We start from the raw sequence: 22,093 nt of genomic DNA on the forward strand, positions 1-22,093 counted from the left end.
ATTAAAAATTATTAATCTTATTAAATCTGGCCCAAGTCCCCACTCCCCTGTTTTTTAAATAATCTGTGCCATTAAGTAGAAAATATGCATCTGGCACCCAGCACACCAAAGAAAGACATCTGTTTTGAGAAAACTGTGAGTTGCAGGCTGGAATGTCATTTTTCCTTGAAAGAGTGACTGACAGACAAAGGCTAGTTATTCAGATTTGGGTTTCTGGCAGATATTTCCTCCAAAAAGAATGAAATGAGCCTGTCACTTCCAAGACCCATTCAAAGGACAAGACAGACAAATGGATCTTAATGTAAGAGGATAAAAAAGTTAATTAATATAGTTTCAGACTCCACATTGTCACTAACCTTTAAGAAATTGCCTCTTGTCAAATTCTGGTATAGTATCAAAGACAAATATCCACAATTAACTAAAAAGGCTATTAAAATACTTCTCCCCTTTCCACTATGTATCTCTGAAAGCCAAACTCTCTTTATACCCTTCAAAGGATCCTGCTACAAGAGATTGAATTCAGAAGCAGACATGAAAATCCATTGTCTTCTATTAAGTCAGACATGAAGAGATTTGCAAAAATATAAGTCAGTGTCACTCTCCTTAGCAAGTGATTCTTTTTGTTGTTTTGAAAAAGTCATTTCTCGTAAAATGTTATTTATGTTATTAACATGTTATGGGTTACTTAGTTCATTTTTAAATAACTTAAAACCAATGTATTTTTTTAATTTCTTGGTTTTAATTTCTGAAACAGTAAGTCTCTATAAATACAAACTCATAGCTCATTGGGATCTCCAAATCAAGGAGTTGTACTAAATGGTTTCTCAGATAGGTTATTATAGGAAAGAAAATTTGGGGATCTCCCTGGTAGTCCAGGGTTAAGACTTTGCCTTCCAATGCAGAGGGTGAGGATTCGATCCTTGTTCAGGGAGCTAAGACCCCATAAGCAGGCTAAAAAGCCAAAACGTAAACCAGAAGCAATATTGTAACAAATTCAATAAAGACTGTAAAAGTGGCCCACATCAAAAAAAAAAAATCTTGTAAAACAGAAAACTTTCTGACTTCAGAATATTAAGAAGAGGACCTTCCCCAGTGGCTCAGTGGTAAAGAATCTGTTTGCCAGTGTAGGAGACATGGGTTCAATCTCTGATCCAGGAAGACCCCACATGCCGTGTGCCACGACTACTGAGCCTGTGCTCTACAGCCTGCGAGCCACAACTAGCGAGCCCACGTGCCGCAGCCACTGAAGCCTGAGAGCCTAGAGCCGCGACGTGCTCTGCAACTAGAGAAGCCACTGCAGTGAGAAGACTGTGCCCTGCAACTACAGAGTAGCCCCTGCTCTCCACGACTAAAGAAAACGCTAGCACAGAAGCAAAGGCCTAGCACAGCCAAAGACAAAATAGCTCACTAAATAAAATGATTTAAAAAAAAAAAAAAAGAATATTAAAGAGAAAAACCACAAGCAGCAACTTTGAAAATACATCATCGCTTCACAGAAAAAAAACTCCTCAAATTGTCAAGAGAATATATAAACTGTGATAGCAGTCCAGTGACTCATTTCTGTGTGGCTTGTGCCATCTGTCTTGTCATTGATACCTTAACACTCACACTCTGCTTTCAGGAGCAGAAGAGACACTCACAACTGAGACCCATCAGTACGTCAGGGTGACAATTTGGGGCCCTAAATACTTCCAATGAGAGTTACCTCACTATCTTTCCCTCGAGCCACAAGCTCTGACTCCTGATCCCATCCAGGCTCAACAGGACCCAGGATGAACCCCTGTGGGGCACAAGCCAACGTGAGCCAGAGCTCACATCCGAGCAGCTGCTCCAGGTTTCAAGGGTTTTTTCTTCACTCTCATGAGAAGCCACCGAAAATTCCCGGCAGGTGTGGCTGTCACAAAAACGGACAGATTTTAAATGGCTTTTTTCTGCTTCACTGCCAGAATTCAGCTGAAGATACTAGTGACTGCCTCCTTCACAAGTGCAAACAAATCCCAAAACTAAAAGAAAAAAAGCAGGATGTACAAAAAGATTCAGAAAACAGGATGAAAGAAAGAAGGCTAGTGAAGAAAGTTTACATCAATAATGCAGCTCCGATCAAGACAACTATACTAACAGGCGAGAAGATAACTATCTTGAGGAAAACTGTGTGGGTCGCAAGTTGAAAGGTCATTTTTGCTTGTAAGAGGGACTGACAGACGAACTCTAGTTATTCAGATTTGTTTACTGGCAGATATTTCCTCAGAAGAGAAGGAAATGAGCCTGAAAGTCACCGACAGAGTGACTTTAAGTTGCCAGTCTCACGCTGGCCGGCACCTGTGCACAGCTGCCGTGTGGAGGGCCGGCCTGTAGAGGCCTGCGCGGATGGAGGCTCTTCTTGCTCCTCTCCTGCGCGGATGGAGGCTCTTCTTGCTCTTCTTGTGGGGGAGGGCCTGTATTGAGCTACAATGATTGCTACGCCTTGGGACACTTCCTGGAAGCACTAAAGGTCACCGTGTGGGTTTCCTAAGCGAGAATGTTTATCACAGAATGACAGCTCTGTGTGGGGGCGGGGGAACTTCTGACATGAAAGAGCTTCCTGAAGCAGGGCAGAGGATGAGCTGAAGCTGACGTGTGTTCAGGGCTCTGGTATCGGGTGCCGTGAGAACTGATAAGAGCATCTGTGCTCAAGGTTGAGCTGGAACGCTGAGGGCACCTTGAATCCTGCTTTAGACTGGAGAGAAGTTTAGACTCTCTGCACTCTGGAAGGACTGTGCTGTCTGGAGTGGTAAGACTTTCTAATTTAATAGAAAAAAAAATTCTTGTATTAAAAAAAACTGTTTATAAGTTTCAGTCAAGTTGTCCTCAAATATTAGATTCAACCATTTCCTCTCCATTATCTATAAACATAGATTTTATATTATGTTCTCTTACTATTTCCAACGTTTGCCCATGTCAGTGGGATCCATTATAAAGTCTCAAGGTACAGAGACTGTGTCTGCTTAACGTCTTTTGTAAAGCACCTAAGATAGCTCTACATAAACATGACAGCTATAATAAGTACTTTATGAAGACGCTATTTAGTGTACTTAAGAAACATTGAATAATATATATAAACAAAACATTTTTTAGATTTTACACATACTTCTGGTTCTAAGGATCTTTCCATTTTGGACGAGAAAGGCAGGCTTGGAGGGAAGCTAGAGTTAAGACAGTTATAGACACAGAAACACAGGAGGAGTGAAAGTAAATACTGCCTAGCCACTCTGCTCCCAGTAGCAGCCTTCAGGAAAGAAAAAACCTGGATGTTTAAGTCTAAAAGGAAATGGAAAGCTGGCACTGCTCTCCACCAGGGCAAGTACGGAAATACAAAGATCCCCAGATAAGTCAGAACCTGACTTCTACATAACCAATCCATCTGAACTCCTGAATCCAGAGTTTGAACAAATCAAAATTTGTTGTTGCTGTTCAGTCGCTAAGTCATATCTAACACTTTGCGACTCGGTGGACTGCAGCACATCAGGCTTCCCTGTCCTTCACTATCACCAGGAGTTTCCTCAAACATGTCCATTGAGTTGGTGATGCCATCCAACCATCTCATCCTCTGCCACCCTCTTCTCCTCCTGCCTGAAATCTTTCCCAGCATCAGGGTCGTTTCCCATGAAACCTATTTTAATAAGCAGCAATTAGAATAAGTAAGTAAATAAATATCTTAGCAGGAAAGTTAATGCAAGTTCAACATACACTAACAACATGACCTGGTTACTGGCAGGAAAGAGTTACATAGCATACCTGATTCGTATCCTTAAACAGATCTATCTGGCAAGGTTGGCCCCTGGAACCTTGGGACTTGGGAAGGTTTCCATCATTCCCTGCTAAGAGTGGCTCCCTGTGGCTGCACTGCCTGCCCCAATAATATGGTTTGTGCTGAACACTTGCTTTTCTTATGGGAATGTGGAATTTTCATACATGCCAGGCAGAGGATGCCAATATGACAAGCCCCAATAAAAATCCTGCCACCAAGTCTCCAACAGGACTCCCTGATAGACAATACCTCACCGGGGTGTCAGGACTTGTTGCTGGAAGAATTAAGCACATCTATGGTGCAGAGAGTCAGACATGACTGAGCGACTGAGCGCACGTGCGCACACACACACGAGGGGCTCTTGAAGGTTTTGCCTTCTTTCCTCTAGACCTGACCCTATGCGTTTTCCCTGTGCTGACTTTGCTCTGTACCCTTTCACTGTAATCAACCATAGTTTTGAGTCATTTGCTGAGTCCTGTGAGTCCCTCTAGTGAATCACCAAATCTGAGGGTGGTCTTGAGGATCCCCAATCAATGACTTTAAAAACAAAGGCAGTATAACCAAAACTGTAGTGCCTAAATCAATCCACTGATCAGTCTGTATCTAAAATAGCACATTTAGAGCTTGGCATCACAAAACTATAGCTGAAGAAGCAGCACAGATGTTCTCCCTAAACAGGACAAATTTAGGGAGACGGATTTTCCGCAAATATTTGAGAGGCAGCAAGAATCAACTTAGTACACAAGGCTCAGGATAAAACCTAAGATCAAAATTAAAGAGAACACTCTCTCTTTAGCATAAGAAAGAACTTGTGAATAATGAGAGTTAAATAAAAATGTAATTGTCCACCTGAGAAAACAAGGAGTTTCTTCACCCTGAAGAACTAAAGCTGAAGTTGGGTGGTCACCTTTCAATGACGGTTAAGAAAGAATTTTATGCTGGCTGAGAGTTTAGAGCACATGACCTCTCTTAGCCATTTCATCTTTAGGGTTAATGACACGTCAGTGAATGATCAAACGTACTCACTATGCACACAGCACTAGTCAAGCCCCAGTCAAGAAATCTAGCCATCTAGTCCTAAAAGCTTGCCTTTCAAAAGTCATAGTCAATAAAAGACTTCAAAACTCAGTACTTGGGCGCAACCTCAACAATGACACAATGATCTTGGTTCATTTTCCAAGGCAAACCATTCAACATCACAGTAATCCAAGTCTATGTCCCAACCACTGATGCCGAAGAAGCTAAAGTTAACCGGTTCTGTGAAGACCTACAATACTTTCTAGAACTAACACCAAAAAAAAGATGTCCTTTTCATCACAGCAGATTGGAATGCAAAAGTAGGAAATCAAGAGACATCCGAAATAACAGGTAACTTTGGCCTTGGAGTACAAAAATGAAGCAGGCAAAGGCTAACAGAGTTTTGTCAAGAGAACACAACAATCACAGCAAACACCCTTTCACAACAACCTTAGAGACAACTCCACACATAGACATCACCAAATGCATGGTCAATATCAAAATCAGATTGACTACATTCTTTGCAGCCTAAGAAGAAGTTCTATATGGTCGGCAGAAACAACACCTGGAGCTGACTGTGGCTCAGAACTAGAGTTCCTTATTGCAAAATTCAGGCTTAAATTAAAGAAAGTAAGGAAAACCACTATGCATTCAGGTATGACCTGAATCAAATCTCATATGATTGATTATACAGTGGAGGTGATGAACAGATTCAAGGGATTAGGTCTGGTAGACAGAGTACCTTAAGAACTATGGACAGAGGTTCATAACACTGTACAGGAGGCAGTGACCAAAGCCATCCCAAAGAAAAAGAAATGGAAGTAGGCAAATGGTTATCTGAGGCTTTACAAATAGCTGAGGAAAGAAGAGAAGTGAAAGGCAAGGGAGAAAGGCAAAGATATACCCAACTGAATGCAGAGTTCCAGAGAATAGCAAGCAGAGATAAGAAAGCCTTATTCAATGAACAACGCAAAGAAACAGAAGAAAACAATAAAATGGGAAAGACTAGAGATCTCTTCAAGAAAATTGGAGATATTAAGGGAGCATTTCATGCAAGGATGGGCGTGAGAAAGGACAGAAACAGTAAGGACCTAATAGAATCAAGAATACACAGAACAACTATACAAGAAAGCTCTTCATGACCCAGATAACCATGACTGTGTGGTCAGTCACCTAGAGCCAGACCTCCTGGAATGCGAAGTCAAGTGGGCCTTAGGAAGCATCACTACGAACAAAGCTAGTGGAGGTGATGGAATTACAGCTGAACTATTTCAAATCCTAAAAGATGATGCTGTTAAAGTGCTGCACTCAATATGCCAGCAAATTTGGAAAGCTCAGCAGTGGCCACAGAACTGGTAAGGTCAGTTTTAATTCCAATCCCAAAGAAAGGTAATGTCAAAGAATGTTCAAACTACTGCACAACTGTACTCATTTCACATGTAAGCAAGGTTATGCTCAAAAATCCTTCACGCTAGGTTTCAGCAGTACCTAAACTGAGAACTTATAGATGTACAAACTGATTTAGAAAGGGCAGAGAAACCACAGATCCAATTGCCAACATTTGCTAGATCACGGAGGAGAAAGCAATGGCACCACTCCAGTACTCTTGCCTGGAAAATCCCATGGACAGAGGAGCCTGGTGGGCTGCAGTCCATTGGGTCTCGAAGAGTCGGACATGACTGAGCGACTTCACTTTCACTTTTCACCTTCATGCACTGGAGAAGGAAATGGCAACCCACTCCAGTGTTCTTGCCTGGAGAATCCCAGGGATGGGTGAGCCTGGTGGGCTGCGCTCTATGGGGTGGCACAGAGTCGGACACGACTGAAGCGACTTAGCAGCAGCAGCAGCAGCTAGATCATGGAGAAAGCAAGGGAATTCCAAGAAAAACATCTACTACTGCTTCACTGACTACGCTAAAGCCTTTGATTGTGTGGATCACAACAAACTGTGGAAAATTCTTAAAGAGACAAGAATACCAAACCACCTCACTTGCCTCCTGAGAAACCTGTATGCAGGTCAAGAAGCAACAGTTAGAACTGGACATAGAACAATGGACTGGTTCAAAATGGGGAAAGGGTATGTCAAGGCTGTATACTGTCACTCTGCTTATTTAACTTTCATGCAGAGTACATCATGCGCAATGCTGGGTTGGATGAATCACAAGCTGTAATCAAAATTGCCAGGAACAATATCAACAACCTCAGATAAGCAGATGATACCACTCTAATGGAAGAAAGTGAAGAGGAACTAAAGAGCTGCTTGATGTGGGTGAAAGAGGAGAGTGAAAAAGCTGGCTTAAAATTCAACATTCAAAAAACTAATATCTTAGCATCCAGTCCCATCACTTGATGGCAAATAGAAGGGGAGAAAGTGGTCTTCCCTGATAGCTCACTTGGTAAAGAATCTGCCTGCAACGCAGGAGACCCGGGTTCGATCCCTGGGTGGGGAAGATCCCCTGGAAAAGGGATAGGTTACCCGCTCCAGTATTCTTGGGTTTCCCTTGTGGCTCAGCTGGTAAAGAATCTGCCTGCAACGTGGGAGACCTGGGTTCAATCCCTGGGTCAGGAAGATCCCCTGGAGAGGGGAAAGGCTACCCACACCAGTATTGTGGCCTGGAGAATTCCATGGACTGTATAGTCCATGGGGTCGAAGAGTCGGACATGACTGAGCGACCTTCACTTCACTTCATTTCAATTGGAAGTAGTGATAGATTTTATTTTCTTAGGCTCCAAAATCACTAGGATGGTGACTGCAGCCATGATGCTTGCTCCTTGGAAAGAAAGCTATGACAAACCTAGACAGTGTATTAAAAAGCAGAGACATCACTTTGCCAACAAAGGTCTGTAGAGTTAAAGCTATGGTTTTTCCAGTAGTCATGAACAGATGTGAGAGTTGGACCATAAAGAAGGCTAAGCACCAAAGAATTGATGCTTTTGAATTGTGGTGCTGGAGAAGATTCCTGAGAGTCCCTTGGACAGCAAGGAGATCAAACCAGTCAATCCTAAAGGAAATCAACCCTGAATATTCATTGGAAGGACTTACGCTGAAGGCGAAGCTCCAACACTGGCCACCTGATGCAAAGAACCGACTCATGGAAAAGACCCTGATGCTGGGAAAGACCAAAGGCAAAAGAAGGGGGTGGAGGAGGATGAGATGGTTAGATGGCATCACTGACTCAATGGACATGAATTTGAGCAAAAACTCCAAGAGACAGTGGAGAACAGAGGAGCCTGGTTTGCTGCAGTCTATGGGGTCACAAAGAGTCAGGCATGACTTAGCCACTAAACAATAAGAAAAACAAAATTGTGTGATTTCAAAACAGTGAGAAATAAGTTGGTTGAAATGGTAAAACAGACCTAAATCAGAGCAAGCTAAGAAAGCAGGCAGAACAGTTTGGATTTTATACCACAGGAAAGAGTAAGTCATCCAAAGGATGAATGAAATAAAACAGAACTTAATTTATGGGTGGGCAAGGTTCCCTTCTTAAATTCATCCCAGCTCTTTCTTCTGCTTACCTCCACAGGCAGCAATTCAGTTGACTTGTTAAAAGCACTTGGGGTCCACTGTTTAGAGATACTGACTTTGACATTGCTAAATGTTTTTCTTGACGCATGGAGCAACGAGTAACTACAAAAAAAAGAGGAAATATAGCTGAATGCATAAAAAAGAAAACACATTCAATAAAATCACAGATGTATTGCAAAGTTTTATCCAATTTAAGAATTCTTCTTTTAAAAAACAAAGAGTACCGCTTTATAAGAACTATCCATTGAAACAGCCTCCGCTAAGCAAAGAAGCAATTAACTTGTCTTCTTCCATATAAACCCCCATGTTCACTTGTAACAGGTCCCTGGACCTACAAGATGGAGATGTGACGGATCCCAACCCCTTAAAATCATGGTTGCAGTTCCATAAGGTCAAGTCTTTAGCAACCTCTGGCGGCCACTCCCTACACTAGCCATTCAGTAGCTTTTTCCTTGAGGCCTGTCTTTTCCTCAACCCCTCACAAGTGGATTTCCTGTAAAGCAAGTATCTAAAATTACCTACTAACTCTTATATAATTAGAAAACCATTTTCCTAGTTTCTGCCTTGAAAAAAAATTATCATTTGTGGTGCCTTCAATAAACATTAATAATAAATAAAATCTATTCAGAAGAAATAATCAAAACACTGAGTCACAGAATTTGTGAATACTGTGCCCTGAACACCAGAAAGTCATCAACAGACTGATGTCATCAACAGACCACTACCGAGAGCTACCAAGGGCCCTTGAGTCAGACACGGTCGATTCTTCAGTCATGCTGACTGGTCAGGCTCTCAGAAGAGTAACCAAAGTTCTTCACAGAGGTCTCCGCCCATCTCTGTTACTCAATGAGGCACACAGTACTCCCTGGAAATGCACAGCCTTTGCTTTCAAGCTCCTGGTTTTAACAATTAAAGGACTTTATATCAGATCAAGGCTTTTCAATCATAGCCGTACTGACATTTTGTGTTAGTTGCTCACTTATGTCCGACTCTTTGCAACCCCATGGATTGTAGCCTGCCAAGCTCCTCTGTCCATGGGATTCTCCAGGAAAGAATACTGGAGTGGGTAGCCATTCACTTCTCCAGGGGATCTTCCCAACCCAGGGATCAAACCTGCAGCTCCTGCATCGCACACAGATTCTTCACCGTCTGAGCCACCAGGGAAGCCGTACTGACATTTTGGGCTCCCCAAGTTCTCTACCGTGGGGGGCTGTCCCAGGCACAGTAAGATGTTTAGGAGCATCCCTGGTCTCTACCTACTAGATACAAGCAGCACCCATTCCCCCAGCGTGACAACTAAAAATGTCTTCAAACATTGCCAAATACAGGCGAGAATGGAGAACCACAATACTAGAGCTCACAAAGAACAGCAGACCATGAGTCAGGCCAATCTTGCCAGGCAATAAACAGCTCCTTCAAAAGGAAAACAAGAACAACGACAAGAGCAGAGCTTCCGAGGTCCACTTACCTGAAGAAGGTGAGCAGGAACACGACCATGTGATGATGGCTGAACCGGGAAAGCAGAGCTCCTCTTTGAAAAATACGTGGCCAGGCCATGTTCCTCCTGACCTTCCTTCCCACCGTGACCTGAAAGTCTGGGGAGTGAATGGTTTACATCATTTCTTCTTTCTGGAAAGACAAAACACATAATTAACATTACTCGTAATAGGCATATATCCAAAAATGGAATTATTTAGACTTAACACCATATAATCAGGCCTTGGGGGGAAAAAAAAATCACATGGATTAGTTGACCCCAGAAAACCAGATTGATGATTATGTTTTATAGCTATTAGCCAGTCTTTTAAAAAGAAATCCTGGACAAAAGATTACGTCCTAACAGAATGAACTCTCACACAGACTGACAGGAAAATCACTAACTCAGACCCGAAAATAAGCAAAGGAAATGAACAGACAACTCAGAAGAAATGAAACAGCTATTAAACTTATCAAACAAAAGTTCTAATCTCATTAGAACATAAGAAATGCCGATTATGGTAATAAAAAAAAAGTCTGTACAGTTAAAAAGACTGTTCAATGTAGCTCAAGATCTAAAGATCCTAAACTCTCATACACTGCTGACAGAAATGAAAATCAACACATTTTACAGGAAGATGATCTGGCCGTGTTCATCAAGAGCCGTTGACAAAAAAAAAAAAAAAAAAGAATTCAACTTTCAGGGATCCATTCCTAGAGAAATACAAGATACATTCAACTCTATACAAAAGGAAGTTTTCACAAAAAGTCATTTCTTGTTATGTGAAGAAACGAAATCTGTGTCAGTCACAAAGGAACAGGGGAAAGAAACAGGGCCACTCTGCCATCTCATTCCACTACTTCCTCTCACCTCTCCTCTGCCCTCTCAGGAAGTCTCATCCATGCTCTGACATCCAACAATAATAAAGCATAAAGCAAGCATCTAAACTTAATGTCTCCAGGTGTGAGTCCGCAGAAACAACCTAAGCATGTAGTAAGATGGGAACAATTAAACAAATTACAGAGGCTGAATTAATCTGAGTGAATATTTTATCATTTTATCATTTGACATGATGATTAAGCCTTTTTTTTTTTTTTTGGCCATGCTGGGTCTTCACTGTGACACGCAAGCTTTCTCTAGTTGGGGCCAGTGGGCTGAGTTGCTCCAAGGCACGTAGGTTCTCAGTTTCCCAACCAAGGATCGAACCTACATCCCCTGCACTGGAAGGCAATTAAGACTTCTTCATAACATGAGAAAATTTCAGGTGAAAAAAAGCAGCATATGACATATAAATGTAATTAACCGAACTCTGCCACTGCTACTGCTAAGTCGCTTCATTCATGTCCAACTCTGTGCGACCCCACAGACGGCAGCCCACCAAGCTCCCCCGTCCCTGGGATTCTCCAGGCAAGAACACCAGAGTGGGTTGCCATTTCCTTCTCCAATGCATGAAAGTGAAAAGTGAAAGGGAAGTCGCCCAGTCGGGTCCAACTCTTCACGACCCCACGGACTGCAGCCTACCAGGGTCCTCTGTCCATGGGATTTTCCAGGCAAGAGTACTGGAGTGGGGTGCCATTGCCTTCTCCGAATCAAACTCTAGGTTTACACAATATTTACAAGTAAATAAGGAATATATAGCTCTTTCTGGGTAGCAGGAATATGGGTAGTTTTAGTTTTCTATATACTTCCCTAAAAGTTCTACCATAAACATGTATCTTACTGTGGAAAACATCCACAGGGTTGGAAAAGTTCTATGCCTTATCTGCACAGTAGGAAAAAATAAAATTAACAAAATATCTTGTGTTTGAAACATATAAATATCCTGTATTATAAACAGTCAAGGTAGGAGATAAACTCAAGAGCTCCCAACACTAAAGTCAATTTATCACAGGACTTTGCCCAAGGCTGTGTTGCCTGTACCTGCTATTTATAATCCTGTTCTCTATTATAATTTATACTACCGCTTGGCAGGTGAACTGAAAACCTTAAATGTTGAAGAGACCCAGTTGAAAGGCCATTCTTGAAACTTTGCAATTAAAAAGTACAAAGCTGAGGTGGTTAAAATTATATAAACACGAGAGCTGATTCACCAACTGGCTGTGAGCCTTGGGACTAGTCAGTCTCTCTGATTCACAGATACGTCATTTGTAAAAATGGCCTTTCTCTTCTGAGAGTTATGAGACCACAATAAACAACATATGCAAGGTATTAAAATAATTATTTCGGTCACTGATTTGCCCACGGTTAATCCCGTAACAGGAAGATGTGGCTAATTTCATATACTCATTCTCCTTGAAAAATGTTAACAAAATTATGAGCCGAGTAAGCCTATAAATTTCCACTCACAAAAATGTAAGTGAACTTTCTGTCTATAATTCCAGGAAGTGACAAACCCAAGAGCTACTAGTGTTACTGTTAAATTTACCTCCATCCCCCAAATTAAATGTCATGCCCAAGTGAACTCCAAGCTTTAACTATTCTTTACAAATCCTAGTTCTTTGAACTGAACACATTCACAACTCAAAACGCTGGACTGAATACTTCAGAAAAGGGCGTGGGTTACAAAATTCTATAATTAATCAGGCAAGATAATAATTCCAAAAATATATGCTCCAACAGACCTTGATTACGTTGCTTCGGCAATAATGGTTGAGGATTTCAGGGCTGTAAGCAACAATAATGGTTTTAAATGACTACCATCTGGAAAGAATCCTGGTGTGGGCTGCCATTTCCTCCTCCAAGGGATCTTTGCAACCCAGGGATCAAACCCAGGTCTCCTGCATTGCAAGCAGGCTCCTGCATTGCAGGCGGATTCTTTCCGTACTGAGCCACCTGGGAAGCCCAGTGGTTTTAAATGACTACTAAGATGTTTGAGACTACCTAGATTTACTTCCTAAACAAACCACTTTTTCCTTAGCTACAGAGACGGGAGAGAAAATGCTTCATAATTACAATGGGAAAGAGTTTTAAACATTCACCTGATGTTGGCAGAAAGCCATTTTAAATGAATATTATTATAACACCTGGTCCCAGGTAATTATAATCATTAATAATACCTTGTACTTATATGCCCTACATCACAGAAGTGATTTCTGATCATCTGTGAGCTCTGGGGCCCTTGGGAAGCACAGAGTTTTTACCAAGTCTGAGTCCATCAAGCACATTCTATTTTTACACCATTTTCTTTCTGGCTCTTAGTATAGATTGAACAAATCTAACATTTTTCAAGTGTATGTAAGTGTTGTTATAATCAATAAAACCAAAATTCATTTTAAGTGTTTCTAAATTAATAGAAGCTGGTCATTTAGTATTTTCTTAATCCATGAATACTGAATATACAAATGTCATGGGAGAATAAGAATGATCTTTAAAAAAATTAAACATATAAGAGGTTAGGTCCTTGCCATCAGAAAGAACCATCAAGCCCTGTTCTATAATACTTCTCAAGGCAAGATCGAGATCACTAACTCATCTGATTTGTCAGGAAGCTTTCTGGAGACCCACAGGATCTTCCACACAAGGTGCTTCCCAGGATGGAATACTCTGTATCGTGTGATCCAGGCTGAATGAAAGATGGCTTCACCTGTGACATGTCCAGGCAGAGCTGGCAATCTCCCCCTTATAAACACTGCCTTGGAATATAAGACATTCCACAAATTTCACGTTCCACACATATTTAGAATCCATTCCAACTCAAATATACTAAGATTAAAGTTTTCTTGGGGGGAAACAGACTGCAAAGAGGAAAGGCAGAAAAAAAAGGCAAAAAAGGTGATTACTTGTCACCTCCATCTCATCAGACCCAACCTCGCCCAGCCACCCCACCCGCTGCAGGAAGGAAATGCTCTCTGGAAATGGACAGAAGTGGTTAATCAAGTTCTGTATATCAGGACCCTGTTTTGCAAGTTCCTGCCTTTCTTACTTACCCTGGTGGACTCCTGCTTGCCCCTAGATAACACCACTTCCCCCGGGGGCTTTCAGGGAGAAGCAGTCTTACTTCTCACAACCTCTTTTCCTCCTGGCGAAAGTCCAGCTTCTCTGAAGCTCCTGGGCCTTGCTGCCCACTGCCCCTCCCAGCTCTTGTCCCCTGCTCTCTCACCGTCCCCCGTTCTGTCTCTTGTCAACACCCAAGGGGATAACCCCCCAGTCCCCTGGCCTCTTCCCCACCAACCTTTTCATCTATTGCACAAGAAAAACCCACTCCGTGGTCAAAACCCAGCCAGTTTCCAGGAAACAGTAAGTGCATCAACCAGTCAGCACTGAGTGCATCCAGTATTCTCCAGGCAAGAATCCTGGAGTGGGTTGCCATTTCCTTCTCCAGAGGATCTTCCGGACCCAGGGATCGAACCTGGGTCTCCCACAGTGCAGGCAGATTCTTTACCGTCTGAGCCATGTCTGCCTTTTCACCTCCCAAACTGGATTTCAAACATCCAACTTTCCTTCCTTCCAGAAAACTGCCTACTTCAAACTCTCCACTCGAACAGTCATTTTACCTCGGCAAGCTCCCAACTCGGTCACCTCCCTGTGTTTTCATCCATGACCCTCCTCCTCTTCTTTCCCAACTTAGAATCTAGGCTTATCTGCCTTATGAGCCTTTTTTCCTTGCTTGCCTCTGGCCTCCTCCTCTGCGCCTAAGTGGTGGAGTTTTGCCAAAGAAAAATCACACGAGCAGGCTGGTTTTGCTTTTTAGATTCAAAACCACAAACCTCAAAGGGCATGCAACACTGCCCAGCAAGTCTTCACTTCCCTAATGACCTGCTTTCTCAGCCTGTAAGATAACCATTTACACGGCTCTCGGTTAACTTCCAACCTCTGTCTCCCCGTCATCTGGTACCACGGCTTTCTACCAACGACTCCCAGAGCACCAGCTCTAACCCAGACCCTGCAGGGCTCCAACACGACAGCCAACTGACCACCTGGCCATCCTTGGAGCTACAACACAATTTTTCACTGTCTCCCTCTAAACCTGTCCCTCACCTGTCCTCAGAAGGTGGTACCACCAAGGCAACGAGCACAGAGCCCTCATTCCTCCCTACCTCTCAGCTTCTGCATCCTACCCATTGCTAAATCCATCCTTTTCACCTCCAAAGTTCATCCCCAATCCATCCTCTTCTATCCATCCCCACGCCGCTACCAAAATCAACCACCCACCTCTTCCATCAAGTCTAATGCAACAGCCTCCTGTAAGGTTTCACTATTTTACATCTAGCACGCGCACACACACACGCCTTCCTGTAATTTTTCTCTCTTCTCAAATTGTTCCTTACCACAGATGTAGTTGGTAAAGAATCCGCCTGCAATGCAGGAGACCCCGGTTCGATTCCTGAGTAGGGAAGATCCACTGTTAAACATTGTCACTGACTCACCTACTTGGGTGTTCCAAGAATTGAATTAAAATTGCGCATGAATGCAATGAGGGAAAAAAAAAAAAAAGAAGGAGGAATAGGCTACCCACTCCAGTATTTTTGGGCTTCCCTTGTGGCTCAGCTGGTAAAGAATCTGCCTGCAACATGGGAGACCTGGGTTCAATCCCTGGGTTGGGAAGATCCCCTGGAGAAGGGAAAGGCTACTCACTCCAGTATTCTGGCCTGGAGGATTCCATGGACTGTATAGTCTACTGGGTCGCAAAGAGTCGAACACGACTGAGCAACTTTCACTCACTCACAGATGTAAAATACTTGTCACTTTTCTAGAAAATTCTCTCAGCTCATTCCAGCATTCCCCAAACCACATTCTTCCTACCTATTCTGAACATATTCCAAAAACAATAGTTTTCAAGATAGAAATCTTTTCCTCTCCGAGACAAAGGACTTACAGTCAAGTTAAAGATCACTGCTGTGACATTTCCTTATCACTGATGAACAAGACAAATCGGAACCTGACACAATGACTAATACACACTGCTGCTGCTGCTGCTGCTGCTGCTGCTAAGTCGCTTGTCGTGTCCGACTCTGTGCGACCCCATAGACAGCAGCCCACCAGGCTCCACCGTCCCTGGGATTCTCCAGGCAAGAACACGGGGTGGGTTGCCATTTCCTTCTCCAATGCATGAAAGTGAAAAGTGAAAGGGAAGTCGCTCAGTCGTGTCTGACTCTTAGTGACCCCATGGACTGCAGCCTACCAGGCTCCTCCGTCCATGGGATTTTCCAGGCAAGAGTACTGGAGTGGGGTGCCATTGCCTTCTCCGATGCACACTGCTAGTCAGCAACAATTCACCACACTGATTTTGAGCTTCTAAAAGTACCCTTTTGGGGTTATTTTCTGATGCAGAGACTGAAATCAAAGATGAACAGGACTTTCCTGGTAGAGCAGTGGATAAGAATCCACCTGACGATGCAGGGAACATGGGTTTGATCCCTAGTCCAGGAAGATTCCATATGCAGAGGAGTAACTAAGCCCATGTGTCACAGCTACTGAAGCCCAAGCGCCTAGAGCCCGTGCTTGGCAAAAAGTGAAGCCATTACAAGAAGCCTGTGCACCGCAACTAGAGAGTGGCCCCTGATCACTGCAACTAGAGAAAGCCTGCAGGCAACTAGAGAAAGCCAGCAACTAGGAAGACCCCGCACAATCAAAAATAATAAATTAATTAATAATAAAAAAAAAGATTCAGAGAAGACAGTCATCTAAAGTCACACATGGCCCACACAACAGCAAGAAAGTTCCGGCTAGAATCCAAGACCCTCGACTTCACTTCTTTGCGTCTCAATTTCCTCACTGAAGGATTTACATGAGATCATTTAAAAAGAGTTCTAAGTATAGCGCCTGCCATACAGCAAACATTCAACAAAGGAAAAAAAAATAATAATTCAGGCATCAAAACACTGAAGAAAGCTGTTCTAGCTGGAACTTTCATGCTGTGTGTGGGGGCCATCTGAAGTCCAGATGACAGCTTTCTCTTAATCTTTTTCTATTATTATTATTTTTGATTGCTCTGGGTCTCCTTACTGCGTGCAGGCTTTCTCTAGCTGCCGTGATGGGGGACGGGGAGCGGGGACGGGCCACTCTAGTTGCGGTGCACAAGCTTCTCCTTGTAATGGCTTCACTTTTTGCCGAACACAGGCTCTAGGCGCTTGGGCTTCAGTAGTTGTGGCACATGGGCTTAGTTGCTCCTCTGCTTGTGGCCATTAAGAGTTAGACTTTGCTAACCCCACGAACTCCCTATAATCATTTCTGTAAATTATCAGGCGATCGCCTAATTTCTGGAAACACCAAAAGCTCTGCAGTCACATTCCCAAAATCCCGTCAAAAGTGAGACTAAACAGACCACATTCGGCAAAGAAGAATATAGAGTTAATGACGAAAAAGCAACCAGATCAAATTCCTGACTGAGACCACGGTTGTTGCCAAAAAGCAAAACCCAGTTATTCCGCTAAGACTCTGCTCCTTCTCTGGCCTCCATACATCCTTTCCAAAAGCCTCCTCGCCCTACCTGTGAGCGATCCTTTCAGCTGGTCTAGACGAGGAGCCCTTTACTTGCACAAGCGCCGCTGCGAGGGCTGCGGGCCAGGCTCTCCCCGGAGGCCCTCCAATCCTCCCGCCCCGCTCCGCTGCTGTCCCTGCCGGCCTCGCCAGGTTCCGGAGCACCTGGGCGCCGAGAACCCAGGCCCAGCGTGGAGGGAACGAGCGGCGGCCGGCCTGGCCTGCCGCGCCACACCCACCGGCGGCCACCGTCTGCCTATCCGCCCCGGCCCCCTCGAAGCCCCTCTGACCGGCCCTCGCCTGCGGCGCCCCCACCCCTGCCCCACGCCAGGTTCCCGCCTTTCTGGACGTGGGCCCTACGCACCGCCGCTCGCCCGAGACCCGCAGTAGTCGTCACGTTCCCAGCTGGCCGCTCTGCTCGCTCCGCTTGCTCAACCTCGCCCGCAACCCCGCCACTCCCGCCGCCACCTCACCCGGGCCGCGGCGGCCAGGGTTTCCGGGCGCTCACGTGACGCGCGGGTGCCCGCGGCATGCTGGGAGTTGTAGTCCGACCGCGCCTCTTTACCTGCGGGCCGCAGGGGAGGGAACAGAGAGAGAAGCGGAGAAAGTTAACTTCCGGCCGCCATGCAAGGCCTGGGTGAACCGGGCGGGTCTGAGTGGGGGCGGACGGACGGTCATCGGCCAGGACTCTTAGAAAAAGAGGCAGGGACGAAGAGAGAACTTACAATCTGCGAAGAAATAATGTATAGATCATCTTTTTTCAAAAAAAAAACTTTATTCTGTGTTTTGTTTTGAGACTCACACTCTGTGCCACTGACCTGCCATGAGAGCATAAGATTTAGATTTTTTAAATATTTTTTAAATGCAGTTGCTGATAAAGACAGGGCTAATAGTCTGTTGGTATCATTCACTGTTGTACATTGCATCCCCAGTCACTCAAACAATAAATGAAAATGTTAAGATCCTGGCAGTCAGTTCAGTCGCTCAGTCCTGTCCGAAGCTTTGCAACCCCATGGACTGCAGCACGCCAGGCCTCCCTGTCCATCACCAACTCCTGGAGCTTACGCAAACGCACGTCCATCGAGTCGGTGAAGCCATCCAACCACCTCATCCTCTGTCGTCCCCTTCTCCCACCTTCAGTGTTTCCCAGCATCAGGGTTTTTTTTCAATGAGTCAGTTCTTCACATCAGGTGGCCAAAGTATTGGAGCTTCAGCTCCAGCATCAGTCCTTCCAATGAATAGTCAGGACTGAGACTTAAGCAAAAATTAAAGGCCTTACAACACACAACATCAAACAAGGGTGTTCTGCCCTCCTGGGCTCTCTTTCAACAGTGAGGGAATTTTTTTTCCCCCAAGTCTTCCAACTCAGAAAACCATTTCACAAAGAGCAGATTAAGAAAAATTGTATTATTGATTAAGCTTTGAATCAGACTGTGATGCACAGATGTGACTTCTGCGATGCTAAGAGGTTGCAAAGGCAGAAAGGAACCTTCCTTTACATAGCCAAGCAGACTCTACCCTCACCGTACTAGTCCTCAAGTGAGAGTGAAACAGGAGGGAAGGGGGTAGGGCACATCCTTCAAAAGAGTGACATAGCCCAAGGACATGACATGAACTGATTAGAACCAAATAGGTTCAAGATAGCAGAGGAGTTGGCTTCCATTAGACCTTGTGCCTCAGTATATGCTCATTGTAACACATCAGCATGCTAAATGACAGACTCACACACATACACACACACACAGGTGCCCTGAGTTTGAGCAAACTCCAGGAGACCGTGAAGGACAGGGAGCCTGACAAACTGAAATCCATGAGGCTGCAAAAAGGCAGACATGGACACAACTTAGTGACTAAACTACAGCAACAGACTTTGAGCCTCAGTAACACATCAGCACACTAAATGATGACACGCACAGTCACCACGACAGTTCTAAGTTCAACCTTAGAGACCAAAAGGTGAGTAGTAGTCCAATTCATGGATATCCCTGCCCATTCCCCTGAAGCAGCTGGAATAATCCTCCCACTCATTATCCTTTGAAATTACCCAGCCTGTTAAAAACTAACCACACAATATTTCAGGGCCTCTCACCTTCTAAAATGGCCCACACTCTGTGGAGTGTTTCTGTCTAAATAAATCCTCTCCTTACCTATTACTTTGTCTCTCACTAAATTCTTTCTGCAATAAGACATCAAGAACCTGACCTTTATTAAGTCCTGAGACCAGGCATGTGTTGTTGTTGCTGCTGTTGCTCAGTTGCTGTCATGTCCGACTCTTCGCAACCCCATAACTGCAACATGCCACGGTTAACTCATGTCCAGAGTCAGTAAAGCCATTCAACCATCTCATTTTCTGTCACCCTCCTTCCCTCAACTTTCCCAGCATCAGCGACTTTCCCAATGAGTCGGCTCTTCACATCAGGTGGCCAAAGTAATGGCGCTTCAGCTTCATCATCAGTCCTTCCAGTGAATATTCAGGGTTGATTTCCTTTAGGATTGACTGGCTTGATCTCCTTGCTCTCCAGTTCAGTCAGTCACTCAGTCGTGTCCACCTTTTTGCGAGCCCATGGACTGCAGCATGCCAGGTTTTCCTGTCCATCGCCAACTCCCGGAGCTTACTCAAACTCATGTCCATCCAGTCGGTGATGCCATCCAACCATCTCATCCTCTGTCGTCCCCTTCGCCTCCTGCCTTCAATCTTTCCCAGCATCAGGGTCTTTTCCAGTGAGTCAGTTCTTCACATCAGTCGGCTAAAGTATTGGAGCTTCAGCTCCTGCATCAGTCCTTCCAATGAATAGTCAGGTTGATTTCCTGGTTTGATCTCCTTGCAGTCCAAGAGACTCTCAAGAGTCTTCTCCAACACCACAGTTCAAAAGAATCAATTCTTCAGTGCTCAGCTTTATTCATGGTCCAACTCTCACATCCGTACATGACTACTTGCTGTCCAAGGGACTCACAATTCAAAAGCATCGATTCTTCATCATTCAGCCTTCTTTATGGTCTAACTCTTACACTCATACATGACTTCTAGAAAAACCATAACTTTGACTAGACGGACCTTTGTCAGCAAAGTGATGTCTCTGCTTTTTAATACACTGTTTAGGCTTGTCATAACTTTTCTTTCAGGGAGCAAGCATCTTTTAGCTTCATGACTGCAGTCACCATCCACAGTGATTTTGGAACCCAAGAAAATAAAATCTTCCACTGTCTCCACTTTCCCCCCATCTATTTTCCATGAAGTGATGGGACTGGATGCCATGATTTTAGTTTTTTGAGTTAAAAAACCATGGGTTCAAGTCACAATCTGAGTTACATGGTTTCAAGAGGACTCAACAGGACCTTATGTCACACATAGTTCTTCCAGTTTCATCACAGTCATTGGGAAGACCATCTGTACTGGTCTATCCAGAGAAGAAACAAATTTGTCGCACCTTTAGGACAGGATATGGTTTTGCAAACTGGAGCAAGGCTCCCATGGAAAACTTAGGAACTTAGTTCCTCCCATAAGAACTGGGAGTTGGGGGTGATATCTCCCTGGATATTTGTATTTCAAAAGATGGCTGCCAGGTCCTGGAGGAAACTTTCCAGAGTTGTGAGGCTGGCAGAGATTGTTTAGCCATTATACAGATGTACATACATTTGACTGACCTGGGTTCAATCGCTGGGTTGGGAAGATCCCCTGGAGAAGGGAACAGCAACCCACTCCAGTATTCTGGCCTGGAGAATTTCATGGACAGAGGAGGCTGGAAGGCTACAGTCCATGGGGCTGCAAAGAGTCAGACAGGACTGAGTGACTTTCATTTTCACATATATTTGAAAAGGACAAAGAATGAAATTTTGAAAGAAAAAGGAGGAGGTCCTCTTTCCTTATTTTCCACAAGGAGAATTGTCTCTTATTTTTCATTTGTAACTGCCTTACACAATACTTTGGCCACTTCATGCGAAGAGTTGACTCATTGGAAAAGACTCTGATGCTGGGAGGGACTGGGGGCAGGAGGAAAAGGGAACAACAGAGGATGAGATGGCTGGATGGCATCACCGACTCGATGGACATGAATTTGAGTGAATTCCGGGAGTTGGTGATGGACAGGGAGGCCTGGCATGCTGCAATTCATGGGATCACAAAGAGTCAGACATGACTGAGAGACTGAACTGAACTTAACTGAACTTACACAATGCTAGAGGTAGTTTGCTCCACAGTCCCCAGAGGGTGTGGCTCTATGATACCATGTGATACCATGGTGAGCAACAATAAATCCATCAGATGTTTCACATTTACTGTAAAAAACAAATTTTGGATGATTATTCAACCTTGAAAAGGAAAGAAACTGTGACACATGTTACAACGTGGATGAGCCCTGGGAACATTATGCTAAGTGAAATAAGCCACATACAAAAGGACAGATACTGTGTGATTCCACTTGTGTGAAGTACCTAGGGTAATCACATCCAGTGAGACAGAAAGTAGAATAGTGGTTACCAAGGGCTGGGGGGAGGGAGTAAGGAGTTGTTTAACGGATATAGTTTCAGTTGGAGATATGAAAACGTTCTGGAGATGGATGGTGGTAATGGCTGCACAACAATGTAACTATATTTAATACCATTGGACAACACACTTAAAAATAGTTAAAATGGTAAAATGTATACATTGTGAAATATATGTGTGTGTATACACATATATGGGGCTTAAGGTGGCGCTAGTGGTAAAGAACCCACCTGCCAATGCAGGAGATGCAAGAGATGTGGGTTTGATCCGTGGGTTGGGAAGGTTCCCTGTAAGAGGGCACGGCAACCCACTCCAGTATTCTTTTTTTTTTTAATAGATCTGGAAACCCTTTTTTAAAACGTATTTATTTATTTGGCTGTACCA

General features: G+C 44.0%; 1 protein-coding gene across 14 annotated transcripts in view; it reads right to left on the reverse strand.

Annotated features, from left to right (window-relative positions):
- Positions 1-22,093, reverse strand: part of SLC37A3 (solute carrier family 37 member 3) — a 69,422-nt gene that overhangs the window by 41,929 nt on the left and 5,400 nt on the right. For 10 of the 14 annotated variants that reach the window (XR_009494119.1, XR_003034229.2, XR_009494118.1 and 7 more), the window contains exons 1-3: positions 17,591-17,708; positions 9,799-9,959; positions 8,321-8,432 (exon numbers count right to left, since the gene is read on the reverse strand). Coding sequence is in view for 8 of the 14 variants with exons in the window: in XM_010804538.4 (XP_010802840.1) it covers positions 8,321-8,432; positions 9,799-9,887 (201 nt within the window). In the remaining 6 variants the exon portion in view is untranslated. 14 annotated transcript variants of the gene reach the window in all.

This window comes from Bos taurus, chromosome 4 (genome assembly GCF_002263795.3).
Source record: "Bos taurus isolate L1 Dominette 01449 registration number 42190680 breed Hereford chromosome 4, ARS-UCD2.0, whole genome shotgun sequence".
NCBI classification, from domain to species: Eukaryota; Metazoa; Chordata; class Mammalia; order Artiodactyla; family Bovidae; genus Bos; species Bos taurus.